Source organism: Mastomys coucha, unplaced genomic scaffold, assembly GCF_008632895.1.
Source record: "Mastomys coucha isolate ucsf_1 unplaced genomic scaffold, UCSF_Mcou_1 pScaffold7, whole genome shotgun sequence".
NCBI lineage: Eukaryota > Metazoa > Chordata > Mammalia > Rodentia > Muridae > Mastomys > Mastomys coucha.
The window spans coordinates 28,881,581-28,900,306 of record NW_022196913.1 but is presented as its reverse complement, the minus strand read 5'-3'; the positions used below and the strand labels follow the sequence as shown (position 1 = coordinate 28,900,306).

At 46.7% G+C, this 18,726-nt stretch overlaps 1 protein-coding gene across 7 annotated transcripts in view; it reads right to left on the bottom strand.

Annotated features, from left to right (window-relative positions):
- Ripor2 (RHO family interacting cell polarization regulator 2) overlaps positions 1 to 18,726 on the bottom strand; it is a 225,438-nt gene that overhangs the window by 35,028 nt on the left and 171,684 nt on the right. For 4 of the 7 annotated variants that reach the window (XM_031359124.1, XM_031359119.1, XM_031359120.1 and 1 more), the window contains exons 8-13: positions 15,750 to 15,813; positions 6,883 to 6,926; positions 3,365 to 3,490; positions 2,977 to 3,125; positions 1,544 to 1,673; positions 701 to 826 (exon numbers count right to left, since the gene is read on the bottom strand). In XM_031359124.1, coding sequence (XP_031214984.1) covers positions 701 to 826; positions 1,544 to 1,673; positions 2,977 to 3,125; positions 3,365 to 3,490; positions 6,883 to 6,926; positions 15,750 to 15,813 — 639 coding nt within the window. The remainder of the gene's footprint in view (positions 1 to 700; positions 827 to 1,543; positions 1,674 to 2,976; positions 3,126 to 3,364; positions 3,491 to 6,882; positions 6,927 to 15,749; positions 15,814 to 18,726) is intronic. The other 3 variants (XM_031359125.1, XM_031359122.1, XM_031359126.1) reach the window with 1 other exon arrangement.

The following is an 18,726-nucleotide window of genomic DNA, read 5'->3' as shown; positions in this document are numbered from 1 at the left end:
ACTCTTCAGATGAGGAGCAGAGGATTTCTCATATGTATGTGTACTTGTCCGTGTAACCTCTTAAATATAATATGTGATTTATAAAAACAGGTTGCCTAGTACATTCCTATGAATACCAGGGCTTCTTTTACTAGAGCAGGTGGAATGAACAAAAAGAGGCAGCTATGGTGCAGTTGGCTCAAATCCTTCTCAGAGCTGAGTGCTGGCCTTTGGAAGTCTGAGGTCAGTGGTAAACTGAAAGCAACTTCTTTCCTTTTCTTTTTCTTTGTTCCCACAGGATCTCAGCCCCTGGAGCTCACTCTGTAGTGGAGTATGACCTTGAACTTCTGGCCTTCTTGCCTCTACTTTCTGAGTGCAAGTGTACCAGCCCATCTGGTTCAGGTGGCACTGAGTTTAGAATCCAGGCCCCAAGCACTCTACCAACTGAGCTACATCCCCGGCCTTAATTGTTTAAAAACAATTGTTTGTGTTCAAGAGTGAAAATCTTGTTACCACGGGGGGGGGGTGATCACAGCATAAAACCAGGAATTGTTGGAAAAGGAGGGTGACAAAGTTGCATGCAAGACCATGCTTCCCACCCCAAGGACAGGACAGTTATCATTACCCAGCAAGCAAGACAGGCAAGACACAAGAGACATGCTGGGCTGCATGCACAGGCTCCCTGAAGTCAAGCACCTCATTCCAGGCGGCCCACACTCACATAGAATTCTAGCAGGGCCTTGGGGTTCAGGCTGAGGGAAGGCAGGTCACCGACAGAGTGGTTGTGGTGCAACGTGGCAAAGAAAGTGTCTCGCAAGGCACTCAAGACAGACAGCCGCAACCATCTCTTCAGAAGTCAGGGCGAGAAGGGGAAGTTAGTGGAAAGAAGCAGGTTAATGGGTTTCCCTTGGTAGTTAGCAGGGCTCGATGAAGTCAAGCAGGCATCATTCAAATACACTTGAAAAGATTCGTGTCGAAGAATGCTTGGAAAACCTACATGCCTTTCCCCACCTTTCCAAAAGTGAAGTCGAGTGAGGGAGAGACAGGCCGAGGAAGCCAGCCCTGTTCTCAGAGGGCCCAAGTGTCTCAGAACATGGCACCCTTAGTCACCACACAATTAAGGTGATCTCTAGGAATCAATTCTTCTCTTCATGTGTTTGTGAGTGTGGTATGCATGCATGTGCAGATATATGTGCATGTGTATATGCACAGGTGAGGGATCCATCAGGACTCTTTTTCAATTATTTTCCCACCTTATTCACTGAGGCAGGTTCTCTCAAATAAACCCAGAGCTCTATGTCTCACAAGGTAGCCCGCTCTAGAGATTCCCATCTGTACCATTCCAGGCTGGAGTCACAGGTGGGCCAGCACACCCACCCAGGGCTTACCAGTGTTTTGTTGATCCAAATTCTACCCCTCATGCTTGCATAGCAAGCGAGCACTTTAACTGCAGAGCCATTGCCCCTGTTCTTGAAAGTCTCTGATGTGGGTGATACAAGACTTCAAATTCTATTGGAACACCCCAGCTTTATCACTTCTATGTCAGAAATCACACTGAACTTACAAAGAAGGACTGGTCTTTGAAGGTAGGTGTTTCTGGGGTGCCCTGGCTGTACATGGACATCCTCCGCTGGAGAGCAGCTGTCTTGTTTCCAGGGCCTGATGATGGGGTTGTGTCCTCCACGTCAAAGGGACTGTAGAACAATAGGTTCTTAGGTCAGCATATCGATTAAAATCACCTGTCATCCCTGGACAGGGGAAGATGGCTTCTCATTATGACAGTATAGACTTAGTCCAAGGGGAACGGGGCTGGTTTGGACCAGCCTAGGTTGTCAGAAAATAAAGAAAAAGGAAGGTGCAGCAGAAGACTGACTCTAGATCTGCTGTAGGGCCAGATCACCTGCTGTAGGGCTTCAGATGTATCAGTTTCCCCACGAGTGTTAGAGACATGAGTGGATTAGCTGCTCACATGTAGCAGGATGTGGGGGAAAGCTGTAAACATTCCTTAGAACTTTGTCTGGATAGACTCTAGGCGGGTAAGTGACTAGCAGACTGTCATTCAGCGCTAAGGAAACTACAATCGCAGTGGTTTCAGATGTACTGGTTGCTGGTCACTGACAGCCCATCACTCATCAGGGACAGTGGCCTTTGACATGCTCATTAACAACCACAGATTGTGAGCCCAGACAAGCCAGACACTGGGTGCAGTTTCTGTGACAGGGCAACAGTGTCTTGGCTGCTGCCACAGCTGACTTTGATTTGTAATGGAGCCTTCCAACATAAATATCACCACAACATTTACTCACAAGCCAAGGGCTATGATCTTTTTCATCAGGTGACTTTTAAAAATGGACATAAGATTTTTGTGTGTGTGTGTGGGGGGGGGGTACAGTGTGCATGTAAAGGTCAGAGGGCAACCATGGGTCTCAGTCCTCCTCTTGAATCTTGTCTGAGACAGTGTTTCTTGTTGGCCGCTAGCTCATGAACTTCCTGTGATTCTCCTGTCTTACTTTAGGATTCCAGGATGATAGACATATGCTACTGAGTCTGGCTTTACATGGGGCTGTAGTGATCTAAACACAGCTCCTCATACTTGCATGGCAAGTGGTATCACAAAGCTATCTCCCCAGACCTTACTTTATTTTACTTTTTGAGACAGGTCTCCTGTGGTTCAGACTGGCCCAACATTTGCTATGAAACCGAGGTTAACCTTGAAATTCTGGGCCACCTGCTTCCACCTCTCACATGCCGGGGTTACAGACATGTGCCTCCATACCAGGTTATAATAAAATGTTTAAAAGTAGGCAATGGAAAAGGAGAGATATGTGGACACGCTACCTGGTGAGCTTAAATGATTCTGATTCAGCAGCTCAGGGGTGACCACTGCTTCATGCTGATACTGTGGTTCTAGTACTAGCCCAGAATAACATTAGCCATCAGCCCTTGCCTTTCCAGGTGAACTTGAAAAAAAAAAAAAAAAAAAAAAAAGGAACTTACTACCAGGTGATTTCCAGGTTCAGTTTGATGGTACCAAGGTCATTGATGTCGACAGCCACCACCTGGGGTCGGGCTGCAAACAGCTCTTTGGTCTCGCAGGTCACACTGCCTACTAGGATGTGAGTCGCCAGGCCTTTGAGTTCTGTGACCTGGTAGAGAAGGTTTTTTCTTAGTCAGTTGATTCCTCATTTTAGAAATACATCGGTCAGGTATTTTAAAAAATGCTATTTTGTTACAGTTACGTTGTCTCAGGGCTTTGAGAACATCTCAACTACAAGAGGCTTGGTGCAGAGAGAAGCCTGTGGGATGGAGGGTCCCCACCAAGGGGTCATTGGGTCAGGACACCAGGAAGGAAAGAAAGACAACAAAAGGTATGGACACACTGTACCTTGATTGAAATGAACCCAACTATGAGGGGCAGGAAGACGGTTTCTTCTCCATCCCAGCTCTGTTTGCCGTTCACTTCTATTTTGCCCTTCAGTTTCCACCTCTGCCTGCCATACTTCATGAAAATCTGGGGTGAAGACATTAGGGAGCCTCTTGTGTCACCAGACTCCACCTTCCGTCCCAACTGCCCAGATCCAAGGGGCCAGGAAACGGGCCCACACCCTTTATTCCCCTTCCCACCCCCAGTCTGGGTTCTCAGTGGAATCCGTGAGGAGTGTAGAAGAGAGTTAACTTAAATAATTTATTTACTTGAAGCAGAGTCTCACTATGTAGCCCTGGTTACCCTGGAATTCAGTAGATCTGGCTGGCCACCAACTCATAGTCTTCTACCTGCCCCTGACTCCTGAGTGCTAATATTCAAGCTACATTGTAGCACATCTGGACTAGGTAAGGGGTGCATTCTGGTTCTCTAGCTGTCTTTAGTAAAAGGTTGGAGCAGGGGCTGGATCGTTGGCTCAGTGACTAAGAGCATTTACTGCTCTTGTAGAGACTGAGGTTTGGTTCCCAGAACACACACTATGGCTTCTCTAACACCCTCTTCTGTCTTCTTCAGGCATCACACACGCATGGTGTACAGACATACATGGAGGCAAGCACTTACATACAAAAAAATAAATAAATCTACATAGATATTTTAAAAAGAGGTCATAGCTCTATGTCAGTCTGTCCACTCATATAAAACTTGTCTTTTTTTTTTTTTTTCCAACACAGAGTTTCTCTGTGTAGCCTTGGCTGTCCTGGAACTCACTCTGTAGACCAGGCTGGCCTCGAACTCAGAAATCCACCTGCCTCTGCCTCCCAAGTGCTGGGATTAAAGGCATCAGAGCCTTTGCAAGAAGAGGAAATTATTATATGCATGCTCTTCTGAAGAAGGTGGAGACAAATGGCCTTTTGATTTTGAGAAAGTTTTGGTTGTTTTGTTTCTGAGACAGGATCTTACTGTGTGGCTCAGGATGTCTCAAATAACAATCCCTTCAGGTATGAGCTACTATGCAGTTTATAAGTACATTTTTTTTTTTTTTAAATAAAGAAAACTTTCTAGAGGCAGGCGGATTTCTGAGTTCCAGGCCAGCCTGGTCTACAGAGTGAGTTCCAGGACAGCCAGGGCTGCACAGAGAAACCCTGTCTCAAAAAAATAAAACAAAACCAAAACAAAACAAAACAAAAAAAAAAAGAAAGAAAAAGAAAAAGAAAACTTTCTAATCAGGTCTTGGTGATGTCCAACCTTTGGGTATGAGCAGATGACATTGTCATACAGAAAGTTCACACTCAAGAACTGTGCAATTGAGTGACCCAAAATGTTCACGTATTCAAAAAACATCTCCTAATGTGTGAAGTTTTTAATTTTGTGTCAGGTCACATTTATATTCTTGTCTGTATGCAGTCCCCAGGCAGTGAGTTGGATATACCCGGTAGGTTTTATTTATTTTCAGTCATAAGACCGACTCAATCATGACCCTAGGTTAGATCTTGGATCAGAAAGTAAAGCTGCTGCAGTGTAGAGTTGGGGGCGCCTAGGAGAACACAGTGTATTCTATCTCATAGCATTTGTTGAAGAGTACTGGGCTAGAGCCCACTGCTTGCCCTTGCACAAGCTGGGAAACCCCATTGTGTGCCTTCCTTCTCCCAGCTCAGCCTACACTGAGAAAACTCTGAACAAAAGAATATTATTGTCAAAAGCCCAGTTCTGTATATTGGTGGTCAATGCAACCCACCTTTCTGACAGGGCCAGCCCACTCAAGGGCTGGTCCAGGGGCTTAGAGTTTGACGATACTTGGGCACAGTCCCTGCTCCTGGCTGACATGTTGTCACCCCTTGCCTACAATCCATAAAAACCCTTGCCTTAGCTGAGTTGTGACTTCCTTAGCCCTATTCTTTGGAACTAAGAAACCCATCAAGGGTTAATAAACCTTAATAAACTTAATAAACCTGCACTTATCTGCTTTTAATCAGGTCTGATCTGATCTATATTTGTGTCCCCGAGAAAGAGAAAATACCCAATAAAGAGGCAATGTTAAAACTTGTAGGTGTTGGGGCTGGTGAGATAGCTCAGTGGGTAAGAGCACTCACTGACTGCTCTTCCGAAGGTCCTGAGTTCGGATCCCAGCAACCACATGGTGGCTCACAACCATCCGTGATGAGATCTGATGCCCTCTTCTGGTTCGTCTGAAGACAGCTACAGTGAATTACACCAGAGCGAGCTGGGCTGGAGTGAGCTGGGCTGGAGTGAGCGGGGCTGGAGCAAGCGGGGCTGGCAGAGGTCCTGAGTTCAATTCCCAGCAGCCACAGACATCATGGCTCACGACCATCTGTACAGCTACAGTGTACTCATACACATAAAATAAATAAAAAAGTATATAAAAAAAGAAAAAAATCTTGTAGGTGTTAAGAATTGTCTGAAGCTTATGTGAAAGATTGTTCTTTCAGGGTTGGTTGAGGAAATGGGTCATAATTGGAAGTGAGAGACGTAGCATGAGGATGGTAATGGCCGGGTATATGGAACTGCCATGTTCTACATGTGGGAGTCAATTCTCAGAATACCCTCCAAACTTTCTCACTGGCTCAAAATGTTAAAAGACGAATGAAGCAAAATAATAACAACTGGACCCAGGCCTGGTGGTACATGCCTGACATCTGAGGCAGGAGGATCACAAATTCAAGGTTAGCCTGAATAACTTTATGAACTACTGTTTTCAAAATAAAAAGTAGGAGTAGAGAAATGGTTCAGCCATTAAGAGCACATACTATTCTTGCAGAGGAGCCAAGTTCAGTTCCCAGCATTTGCACAAGGCTCACAACTGCCTAAAACTCAAGCTTTAATCTTTTTAGGCATCTGCGCGCCTGAGTGCCCCCCCCCCTTTTTAAAAGTAAAACAATGACTGATGTGCCCTTCCCCTCAGTTCCTGCTCTGCTGACAGAGCTGGCTCACCTAGGGTGAGGTTTTCTGAGAAAAGGAGAACTCTATTATCTTCTCTGCAGCTTCTGAAGTTTCTACTAGGAGCCACCACCCGATGTGTTGCTGAGCATTTCTGCCTGGCACATTTCTACTAACGACTAGATGCTAATGGCTCGGTGAGATTCTGGCATTGAGAGATGTTTTCATTTCATATATATGAGGCTGAGTCTCCTAAGGAAAGTTGGACCTTGATTGGAATATTTTGACTTGGTCTCGTTATTTCTCTCGCAGTCAGACCCCCCCTATTTCCAGGCCCCATCCTTTCTTTCAGGAACCCTGTTTGCATAGCTACTGGCCAGCTGTAGACTGAAGATGTGGCTCAGTGGTAGAACACTTACTGAGCATGTACAAGTTCCTTGGTTAATAGTGCCAAAGAAGCAGCAGCAGCAGCAGCAGCAGCAGCAACAGCAACAACAACAACAACAACAACAACAACCAAAACTATAGCCAGTTCCTGCCCTTCAAGCCTTCAATGCCAGCATGAAAACCAACATGTTACTTACTTCATATTGATCTCCAGGACAGAGGCGGGCAAAGCCGGCCAGACCTATAAACAAGAGATTGGGCTGTGAGTTGCAGAACACATTTCCTTTCTTTAGAGACCCAATTTGTCATGGGTTAAAAACTCAAGTAGTATGTGAAAGAGGAGAAAACTCAGGTAACAGGTTTAGGGGCATCTTCAGAAAATAGCCTTTGCAAGTATTGTCCAGCTAAGCAGGGCACGTCCCGGTAGGGTGGTGGGAGGAGGTTTCCAGGAGGCTGTTGGGTGGTTAGAACTCTGTATACCTTTGGAAGATTTCAGGATCAGGGCAGCAGGACCAGAAAGACCTATTCTTTCACTGACCAAAATATTCCCATGAAAATAAACTGGCCTCTTGTTTTTCCTTGTGTCCCAAGATCTGTGACACTAAATACCTCCCTTGTGAGTCTTTGTCCCCATGCCTATCGCTCGTCTGTAGCACACTCACTCTTGTTTCTTTCATTCTTCTTATATGGCACAGTGATGCCTCTGTTGATGCTTATGAACTTGCTAGAAACAGACTGTTATGTACCCCAAACTGGTGAATAAGAAAACAAACCAAGGAGCTGGAAAGATGGCTTAGCAGTTGTGAGCACTGACTGCTCTTCCAGAGTATGTGGGTTCAATTCCCAGCACCCATGTGGCAGCTCACTGTAGGCAGCCGCTCGGATGATACGCACGTGGTGGCAGCACGTGGCGGCAGTGATAGACGATTCCACTGCACATGTGCCCCTCCCGAGCCCGGGCTCATGCAAATTAGGTGTCTCCCGAGCAGGTGTATGCTAACCAATCATGCACCAAACCCGAGCAGGTGCATGCTACCAAACCCCTCCCAAGCAGGTGTATGCTAATGAGGTGATTGCCAGAGAACCAATCCAGTAGAACCACAAGGGCTTGGGCACGGGTATAAAAAGGGGCGCTCTCCAGGCAGTCAGGGCAATTCCACGCCACGCCATTCCACGCCACGCCATTTCCAAAGCAAGAGCAGCAGCAAGAGCAACGGCGAAGCAGCGGCGACTACGCAGAGACAAGAGCAGCACTACCCAGGAGCCACTGCCGCCGGCCGCCTGCCGCCCATTCTGCAGAAGCGGGAAGAGCCGCGGCACCTAGAAGCAAGAAGCGGGATTCCACGGAGGCGGGCGACGCCTGGGAGGCAGGAAGAGCCGTAATACCTAAAAGAGCTGTTAACACTTAGGAATCTAGGAGAGCTATAATACCTGGGCACCTGAAAGAGCTGTTAACACTTAGAAACCTAAAAGAGCTGGTAACACAAGAAGAAAATTTCCTAAGTAAACCGTCGAGAGAAGAAGTCTTGGTGCTTGGTCGTTATTGCTGCCATCCGGGCAGCAAGGCGCCATACAGCTCACTACTGTCTGCAACTCCAGGATCTGACACCCTCACACAGACATACACGAGAGCAGAACTCAAGTCCACATACAAATAAATTTAAATAGAGAAGAAAACAAACCAAATCCAATCCACCAACCGCCAATGCCTGTTTCTTTGAAAGAACAAGGTTATCGGTGCTGGGATGAAACACCGTGACCAAAGCAACTTGGGGAGGAAAGGGTTTATTTAGCGGAAGCTTCATTGTCACTGTTCATCACTGAATGGAATCAGGACAGGAATTCAAACAGGGCAACAACCTAGAGTCAGGAGTTGATTCAGAGGCTACGGAGGGTTTCTGCTAATTGGCTTTCTCAGCCTGCTTTCTTATAGCACCCAGGACTCCCAGCCCAGGGATGGCACCACTCACAATGGGCTGGGCCCTTCCCCATCAATCACAAACTAAGAAAATGGTCTATGGCTGGATCTTACGGAGGAATTTTCTCAAATGAGGTGCCCTCCTCGCAAATGACTGTAGCCTGCATTGATTGACAGATCCAGTTAGCACAAGGTGGCTTTCCTTCCCCTGTGCCATCTGCAAGTCACTTTGGAGTGGACGGCTCCACTTGAGGCTTACCGCTTCAGCAGCCACACCTTGTCCTAATACATGGCCACCACTCTGGGACAGCTCTGGAGTCCCAGCTTTCGTCACCTTTCCCCTTCCTATAGATATCTACTAAGAGCCCACCGTGGGAGGGTGAAAATATTAACTTACAATTTTAATTTTCTCATGAAAATTATGACAAAATTGCAGTGAAAAATTTAGCACAGATGTTTTCCATTTCCAACCTTTGAGTCCTGCGGCATGTTTCCCGTGTGTTTGTACATGTTTGCCTATGCTTGCGGATGCCAGAGTTCCATATTGTCTTCCTCAGTTGCTCCACACACCTTATTTTTTTGAGATAGGATCTCTTACTGAACCTGGAGGTTGCTGTTTGGTTAGGTTGGCTGGCTAGAAAGTACAGGGACCTACTGCCTGTCTCAATTCCCTTCTCCTTCTGAGGCCAAGCTGGGATTATAATCACATGACACCAAGCCCACTTTTTATGTGGGCTCTGCAGATCCAAACCCATATTCTTTTGCTTGTTTTATGCTGTCTTCCCTGCCCTGGGTGGTGTTTCTAGCAAACAAGATTTTACTCATGTAGACATCACAAGGATGATGTCACACTGTATATTTTACCTTCAATGAATGGCTCAATTTATCTCAAATGGACAAATCTGCTACCCATTGGTCCACGGGCATGGTTATGAATAAGATGAATCCAGGAAGCTTCAAAATGGAGTCACCTCTTACCATCATTCATCACTAGGTGGCAGCAGTTCACCAACTTAGCATGCTTTTTAGTTGGCGAGCCCATCCATTTAGGACTGGCTCCCACTAACAATTAGAAGCTAATGAGCCACTTAGGAGGACCCACTGTAATAAAAGCAAGATTGGAGGAAGCTATTTTCATGAATAGTTCTAGAGCATTTAGGCTTTTTTTCCCCCCACCCCACAAAAATACATCTGAAAGAAAGCACTGCTGGCTGGCTTTTATGAATCTGTGCTAAAGCCTGATGTGCTAATTCTAACAAGACCTGATTTACCCTTTGAAAAACCTATAAATTATCAGCTCCTGGTTAATCCACTGCCTGTTTACATATGAGGTGACAATTGGGACCCTGCTTCAGAAAAGCTGACCATGTACCATGATGGATATGCTGAGAAGGGTGGGGGATTCTTTGACCATCTCCCTTCTCAAAATCACCAAAAATTTCATATGTGAAGAACTTCCCAGGTGAGGGAGGGCTATGGCAGTGATGGGATTTGGGTCTCGCTGCCCATGGAATGGAAGCAGTTTCTTGGCATTCCTTATAAGGCATCTTCCAGCCTCTGGTGACAATGATAACAGCAGAAGGGCAGCAGGCAGGAGGAGTCAGTCCCAGACAATGCCTTTCAAAGCTCCCCTGGGCAATGGTGTTCATGGTCCAGGCTGCTCTGGGGTGAGCACCTACACTGGAGCTCCAGCAGTGATAGGTGGACTTTGGGGCCTGACCATGTTCTCCCAATTCTGGCCCGAGGCCCTGCTGGCATTTCTACAGCTGTAGAGAGGTCAGTGTTTTCTCAGCTGCTTGGTGGTGACTGCTGTATCAGCTAAGTTTTCATTATGGCCACTCTTCAGATACGATCCCTGGGTTCTTTCACATGGGTCTTCTTTGATCTTTTACCTTGTTCCTGTGTTCCTGATCTAACAGCTCTGCCACAGCCTGAATGGAGGACAGGGTGCTGCCCCCAGTGTGACTGTGGATAAAGGATGTCCCCTGGCTCGTGGCTGAACCTTTGGTCACCAGCTGGGTAGCTCTGTTTTGGGAGGTTATGGAGTCTGTAAGAGTTAGGGCCTAGCTGGAGGGAATCAGACACTGGAGAGTGCTTCTTGAGGTTTATAGGCCCTGCTCTACTTCCAGCCTCTGTCTGGCTTCCTGATCCACCCTAACCCCTGCCTCAGCTGCAAGCCCCTCCAACTACCACAGCTCCCCTTCCCACAGTGAACTAAATTCCTCCAAATCTTGAGCCACAATGGATCCTTTTCCTCCTTTTTTTTTTTTTTTTTTTTTTTTTTTTTTTTTTTTTTTTTTTTTTTTGTTTTTTGTTTTTTGTTTTTTTGGTTTTTTTTTGTTTTTTTTTTTTGAGACAGGGTTTCTCTGTACAGTTCTGGCTGTCCTGGAACTCACGCTGTAGACCAGGCTGGCCTCGAACTCAGAAATCCATCTGCTTCTGCCTCCCAAGTGCTGGGATTAAAGGCGTGCGCCACCACCGCCCGGCTGATCCTTTTCCTCTTAAGTTGCTTCTTTCAGAGAATTTATCGCAGTGGAGAAAGGTTGCCGATACAGCTTCACAGCTACACACAGCCACACAGCTGCACACAGCCTCACAGCTACACACAGTCACACAGCTACACACAGCCATACAGCTGCTCACCTGGCTCCCCCAGGCCACTGGCTCCCTTTGCTCAGACACGGTTCTGGTCAGAGAGGTACTCCATTGTTTTCCAGTTCTGCCGTGACCTTCCTAAGAGTGCACCTCAGACTGCAAGGCAAGTTGCCAAGTGCCAGATAGCTGGTTGCCTTAATTCTGGCCTTCCTGCTCCATGGGCAGGTTTCCTAGTTCACCAGAGGCTGGTCTTGCCCTAAAGGTCATGGTCACTAGCTAGTAGTGACCTCTGGACATGTGAACTCCTGGCACTCATTTGAATGAGGTGATCATCGGGAAGAAAAGCAGTTTCTGTAAGAGACTGCAATTCTTAGCTTCTCTCCTGGTTTGGGGTCCTGAATACAGCTAGGCTCTTACCGGTTTTCAGAATCTGGCCCTTTTACAGAGCTCAAAGATCACAACACGCTCCCTGACAGCTTTGGGCAGCATTCCCACTTTCGGGAGGGACTTTCAGTTTAGTTGTTCTAGCCAAAGGTTAGTTTAGGAAGCTCTCTCCACTCTCCAACCCGCTCCTCTGTAGGAACCTTCTCTTAAAGTTTTTATTTCTAATTTTCTTCTGTCTATCTATCTGTCCCTCCCTCTTCTCCTTCTTCTTTCCTTCCTTCCTTCCTTCTTTCCTCCCTCCCTCTATGCCCCCCCTCTTTCTTTCTGACAGTGTCTCACTCTGAAGCCTCGGCTGGCCACAACCTCACAGTCCTCCTGCCTCAGCCTTAAGAGTGCGAAGATTACAGGCATGGACCACCAAACCTGACTTAAATTTCTTTTTTTCTTTTGAGACAGTTTACTATGTAGCCCAAGCTAGCTTTGCACTCAGATCCTCCTGCCTCTGCCCTAGCAACCCCTCCATCCATCCTGGGCTGGCTTCAACAACAGTCTGGTCATGTGATTGGTCCAGTCACTCATGTATGCCCACCGAGTGAAGATATGCTACTCAGAGATTTCCCTCCACCCCGAATCTCCAGACAACTGTGGTGTCCATGGGTCACGAGGTGGCAAAGGCTGGTGTGCAAAGCTTAGCGGGCTCTTGCTCTTGTCCCCAAGTCTTTATCTTCACCATCGCGGGACAACTGCCTTTCATATTGTAATTAGTTGTGGGATTGAGCAAAAGGGAAGTGTGGGAGGGTGTGGCGGGAGGAACTCAGGGGTTGTCAGATCTGAGAATGTGAGGCAAGTGCTTGGTTTGGGGAACAGGGGTGGGAGTAGGGGTTGAGGTGTATACTAGCCAAACATAATGGACAGCAGTAGCTCATGAGAATCTGGGATGTCATGGCATCTGGGACGTCTTCTCCCTCCTTTTGTGGAGGGAGAAAAGGATGGGGCATGTATGTGCACATGTGTGAGTATGTGTGTGTATGTGTGTAATCATAGCTGCAGTTTCTGGGTTTTTTACTTTAGGAGGGTAGAGGTGATAGAAGTTGAGTTTGGGGCAACCAAGGAAGCATATGAGAAGAGTGGGCAGAGGGACAACAGAGCAGGTGGCTCAGGTGTGGGACAGCAGAGCAGGTGGCTCAGGTGTGGGACAACAGAGCAGGTGGCTCAGGTGTTCACTACCTCGGCCCAGGTCACCCAGTTCCCAGTTGGTGACCAGGGCATCTCCACCTATGGCAGAAGCTTACTACCTCCAGGTCTGAGATTTGGATCATGTGGGTGGGTGGGTAGTCCCTTCCCCGTACCATACAATTCAGATGCCTATGTTTTAGGCTCAAGGGAACCGCTTCTCTGGGGAAAATCAGCATCTGAGCAATGGTTGATAGTGTCTGCTCCATTATTAGAATTTCTTCATAATGTGGCATTGAGGTGGTCATATACTGGCAGCTGTGATGGTTAATTTCCATGGTCAAACTACTTGAATAAAAAATGCCTAGAAGTGGTTATGGTGGTTGCTGACTATAATGAGCATAGTAAGAAATGCCTTTTAGACATGTAAAAATAGCTTAATCAGAACCCATGAGTCTGGGGAGTCTCCTGAGCCAGGACTACTGTTGGAGACTGAAACCAGACCTTTAGCTCAAATATAGGCTAAGGACCATAGTTAAGAATTTAGCATGTGAAACTCGTGTGATGACCCTTAGCATAATAAGTTATACAAACTATGTAGGTCTACCTTATTGCTCGAGACAGTGACTATAACCCTAGCACTCAGTGGGTGGAGGATGGTAAGAATATCAAGAGTTTGAGGCCAGCTTCAGCTATGAAGCAAATACTACATGAGACCCCTGTCCAGAAAGAAGGAAAGGAAAGGAAAGGAAAGGAAAGGAAAGGAAAGGAAAGGAAAGGAAAGGAAAGGAAAGGAAAGGGCACTGAGATGTAATGAGGCATAACCTGTGGATGTGTCCATGAGGGTTCCAAAGTCAATTACTTTAGAGGTTAAGACATACCCTGAATGCAGGCTTGAGTATTAGACTGAATGAAACAAACAAACAGGGGTGGTGGTGAGGTGAGCACTAGCATTGTCCTTTCTCTGCTCCTGGTCCTGGGAAACTTGAGGAGTCTTAGCTGCAGACCCCCATAGCTATGAGCTCTTTTATACCCTCCCTGCCATGACCAATTGTCCCCCACTCAAGCCATAAACTACAGCAAACACTTTCACCCCAAAGTTCCTTTTTGAAATCAGGCATTTGTTATAGAGATGGGAAAAGTAACAATGTAGGAGCCAGGACCCCAGGATTCAGCTTCAAGTCTGACATGAGCTTACTGTGTGGCCTTGGAGAAGTCATCTAATGTCTTTTGGCTACTGGTGTCCACACAGGAAATAGAAGAAATTACTTCTCTCATCAAAAATGGAAGCACCTGATACCAGTGAACATCAGAAGCAGGACCTGAGCAGTCCTTGTGTTACTAGGCGTGGTGACCTCAGTCTCCATGTGCTGGCCTACATGCCATGGGACATGGACAATCCTTGTATTAACGGTGGCAAAGTAACTTCACTCAGTATGCTAGGCTGCAATGAACCAGGCTGCTGACAGAATCATCCTGAAAGCTTAGAGAGACCTCTAGAAACCTCCATCCTGGCTGTATAGATTCTGAATTGCTAAGAGGGAGCATGGGTCTAGAGTAGTTCTGAACCACTGACTCAGGTAGAGACCTAAGTGGAAGCAAATGGACCTGGAGAGTTGGAAAGATGCAGATGTCCAACACAGGCAAGGAGTTAGGTATGTGCATCACACATTTGCCTGCTGCCTGAGGAGGTCAGAGAGGGTATCAGATCCCTGGGAACTGGAGTTACCAACGGTTGTAAGCTCCCATGTAGGCACTGGGAACTGAACCCACACCCTCTATAAGAAACACTGGCGTCCTTAACTACTACGCCATCTCTCCAGCTCCACCCAGAACCGATTTAAAGGGAGTTTCCCTTTTTCATTCTTCTTATTGCAGAAAGTAGGTAAGATAATAATCCCCATTAGCAACCTATGGATCAAACTGTTAAACAAGCAAACCAATCCAGAGAAAGGACTGCAGGGGCCCAGCTGCTCAGCTACAGTCAAATGAGCCAAACATGAGAGAGAAAGGGGCTGGCTGTGATGCCACTGTCCCACAGCCCTGATGGGCATTGTGAACACTGTAGAGTCAGGCTCACCATATCTAGGTGAAGCTCTCCTTTCTTCTTTTGTGCTGCAGGTGCTGTGGTCTAAAACAACAGTGCTCTGGGTTAGAACAGACTCACAGTAACCTAAGAGCAGAGGAACAGATGAAATGATTGACGTGGCAGCAAGCCATGGTGAGATGGGTGTGGTGAGACAGGTATCGTGAGGTGGGCCTGTAATCCCAGTGCTTGGCCCATTACAGGAGGAAAATTGATTGTCGTGGGTTTGAAACCAGCCCGAATTACACAGAAAAACTTTGTCTTTGAACTAAAAAGAAAATATTCAAAGTAGATAAATAAACAGATGGCTAAGTGACGATGTAAAGAGGCTGCCAGGCAAGTCTAGGAGGTCGGACGGGGGGTGGTGGTGGTGGTGGTGGTGGTGTTGGATTAAAGAGAGCCCAACTGACAACTAATTATAACACGTGGACCTTGTGTGGGTCCTAATTGAAGCAACGCTACCCTAGGAAGCATTCGGGAGACAGCTGGGGATATCTGCAAACAAAGTAGGTTAATAACAAATTCCGTTAGATGTGATAATGGGACAACAGGCCATGGCACTGTGGTTACATAAGATGGCCCTGTTCTCTCAGAGCTGTACTGAAGTTTACAGACGTTGCTGACATACTTGGCTTTTCCTCCTCTGGAGTTTTCTAGTTCATTAGAGGGAAAAGAAAAGGTGGTGATTACTGAGTCATGGGATGGATTCTGAGGTTTGTTGGTTTGCTTATTCAGTAAACGCCATTTTCAAATGTGAAGGCAAGGTTCAAGAGGAGACCCATCAAGAAATTAGCATGAGTGGAAGGCCCAAGAGCAGGTGACCCTATGTCTTTGCAACAGCATGCCTTCTCTCGAAGCTCTGTGGACATGGCACCTTTATCCCTCTCTGAACAAGGATAGATTATTACCTTTCATCTTGATGGAGAATTCTCCCAGCAGACTTTCCAACTCCGCTTCAATGGCGCACATGTTCTGCAAAGAGCACAGGAATGGTGTTAGATCCGCATTCCTCTGCACAATGGCACAAGACGTTTCAACAGTGATAGCATTGAACAAGAGGCATGTTCCTATTTTCCACGAGTCCACAGTACCTGCTGCAGGACAGGCAGAACAATGTAGTGCATTGGATAGCTGGGGCTTAGATGAACAAGTTAAATGTGATATCAAAGTAGTCAGGCAACTCTAGAATGTGGATGTTCTAAGAACAGACTCGGGACTGTGCAAAAAGGCGGTACTATTGTGACAGGGAATCAGCCATGCATACTCCATAGGAAGAGATCCACACTCCAGGTTAAACAAGCTGAGTGAGCCACTCTCTCTAGTGTGTGTCTGTTTCATAATATCATGTCACATACCATACATTTATATGTATCTTTTCCTTGCTAAATTAAAAAAAAAAATAAGAAAGAAGCGGCCAGGCTTGGTGGTATGAGCTTGGATTCTCAGTAGAAAGAAGGCAGAGAGATTGTCCTTTGTGGCTTGTGCCTGCAAGCCTAGTCTACGTAGAGAGTCCCAGACTGGTGAGAGACCCTGTCTCAAAACAAACAAACCCCAATGAAGTGGATGTTAGCACCCGGCAGGATGAGAGCTGAGGTCTTCCTCAGGTTTCTGTACCTGCCTCTCTCTATCACACACAGACACGCATGCGCACACATACAAAATTTTGGGGAGGGGGTTTGATTCTACCCAAGTGAGGTAGACCCTTTCAATGTGATGTTATGAAGCCCCAGAATGACCCCCTGGGTTGAGTAGGGGGTCCCCATCTCACTATGATGTTAAGGGAATGAGATGCTGAAGGTTACTAATGCCTGATCATACCTATTCTACCATCCCAGTTTCAGATGACCTAATGAGAGCAGTCAGAGGTGGACTTCAAGGGTCCCAGCCAGAGTGTCTCTCCAGTGAGCACTTCCTGCAGCTGGGCAAGCCTTGCAAGTCTCCCTATGGTGGTAAGCAGCACTGGCCAGCTCTGCTTCTCCCTCACGGCCAGCTTCACTGAGGCTCAGGCCTGTGCAAATTGCCATTCCAACCAGAGCGAGGACACTTAGTAAACACCGACAGGCTCCAGCCTGTTCAGAGAGCTCGAGGAAGTTCTTATTTGACTCTTCGCTCTGCTCAGTGCAGTCACTCTTGTGGGATGTGGGAAGAATGGCATTTTCCTTCCTGTAGGAAGCCTCAGTCCTTCAGAGAGTTTGGCAAAGCTGGGGGCCGGGGGCGGGCATTTGCTCAGGTCTGAGCTTTGAGTAGCTTGAAAGTTTTGAAAAGAAAAATCTCAGCACTCTGCAAATAGTTTGTTTCCTCAGAGCCTGGGGCCTCTCTGCAAGGAACCAGTTTCAAGACATACCCAGATGTGTCATTAGGCACGTTGGGAATGATGCTACTGTCTTAAGAACTCAGGGGCCACTAGGTTAATGGCTGAAGTCACCCATGGATGCAGCCAGGGAAGAACACTGTTTCAAATGAGAAAATACTTGGAGAACTGCTCCTGGGGTTGCGGGTAGGATGAAATCACTCAGGGTTTTCTGTGCTTTGAAACTCTATGCTTATTAGGGCTATGCTGGGCCCTGTCTTTTGGGCATGCTCAAAAAGCAGGTCATATGGCTGGAGAGATGACTCAGTGGTTAAGAGCACAGGCTGTTCTTCCTGAGGACCCGTGGTCAGTTCCCAGAACCTATACTGTGACTCTGTAACTACAGTTACGCTATCGCCACAGTTCTTATTTATTTTGAGACATGTTCTTGCTTTGTAGTCCTAGCTGGCCTGGTAGTCACATTCAGCCCAGGGTGACCTCAAACTTGTAGTAATTCTCCTGCTTCAGCCTCCAAGTGTTGGGATTACACTAAGCCTGGCTTATTTTTATGAATTTAAAAATATTCTTCGGAATGCAGGCAAAGAAGGGAAAATCATAAAAAGAGAAAGAGTTATTTGGTTTAAGCTGTCCTGTGGTACGAGCTTAGTCGGTTCCTAAGACAGATGCTGGCTCTGCGAATTGCCCACTCAACCCTGCACGAGCCATGACCTCACTGATGACATCTGATCTCTGGATAAAGTCTCTAGGGACAATGAGAAGTGCAGCTTTAATAATTCAGCCTCCTCATGAAGGGCATGCATTAGTGTTAGTTGACCCCTAGAGGGTGAAATTCTCCCTGTCTGATGATACTTGGACCCCAGAGGAACTGTCAGAAACCAGGAAGGTACATTTCTGTTCATGGCACTTTATCTTGGATAAATCGCCCTCTCTCTCTCTCTCTCTCTCTCTCTCTCTCTCTCTCTCTCTCTCTCTCACACACACACACACACACACACACACACACATACACATATACACATCTCATACACACACCTCATACACACACACCACACACACAACACACATACCACACATATATACACACACATACACACACACACATACACCATACATACACACACATACACACACCACACACACCTCATATACACACACACCACACATACACACACATACACACATACACATCACACACACACACCACACACACACCACACACACACACACACATACACACATACACACCACACACCACACATACACACACATCACACATACACACACATACACACCACACACACACAAGCACATACACACACACACCTCATACACACACACACACACACACACACCCCTCATACACACAGACACACACACACACACACAGGCAAAGAACTGTAGGCAGAATGGGGTACAATATCAAACTGTATGTAGGCTGCCAGCCATCTTGTCATAGAGCCCACTCTTCCTTCAGGGTGCACTACAGCATTTAGAAGTAAATTTAAACCGGGCAGTGGTGACGCACGCCTTTAATCCCAGCACTTGGGAGGCAGAGGCAGGTGGATTTCTGAGTT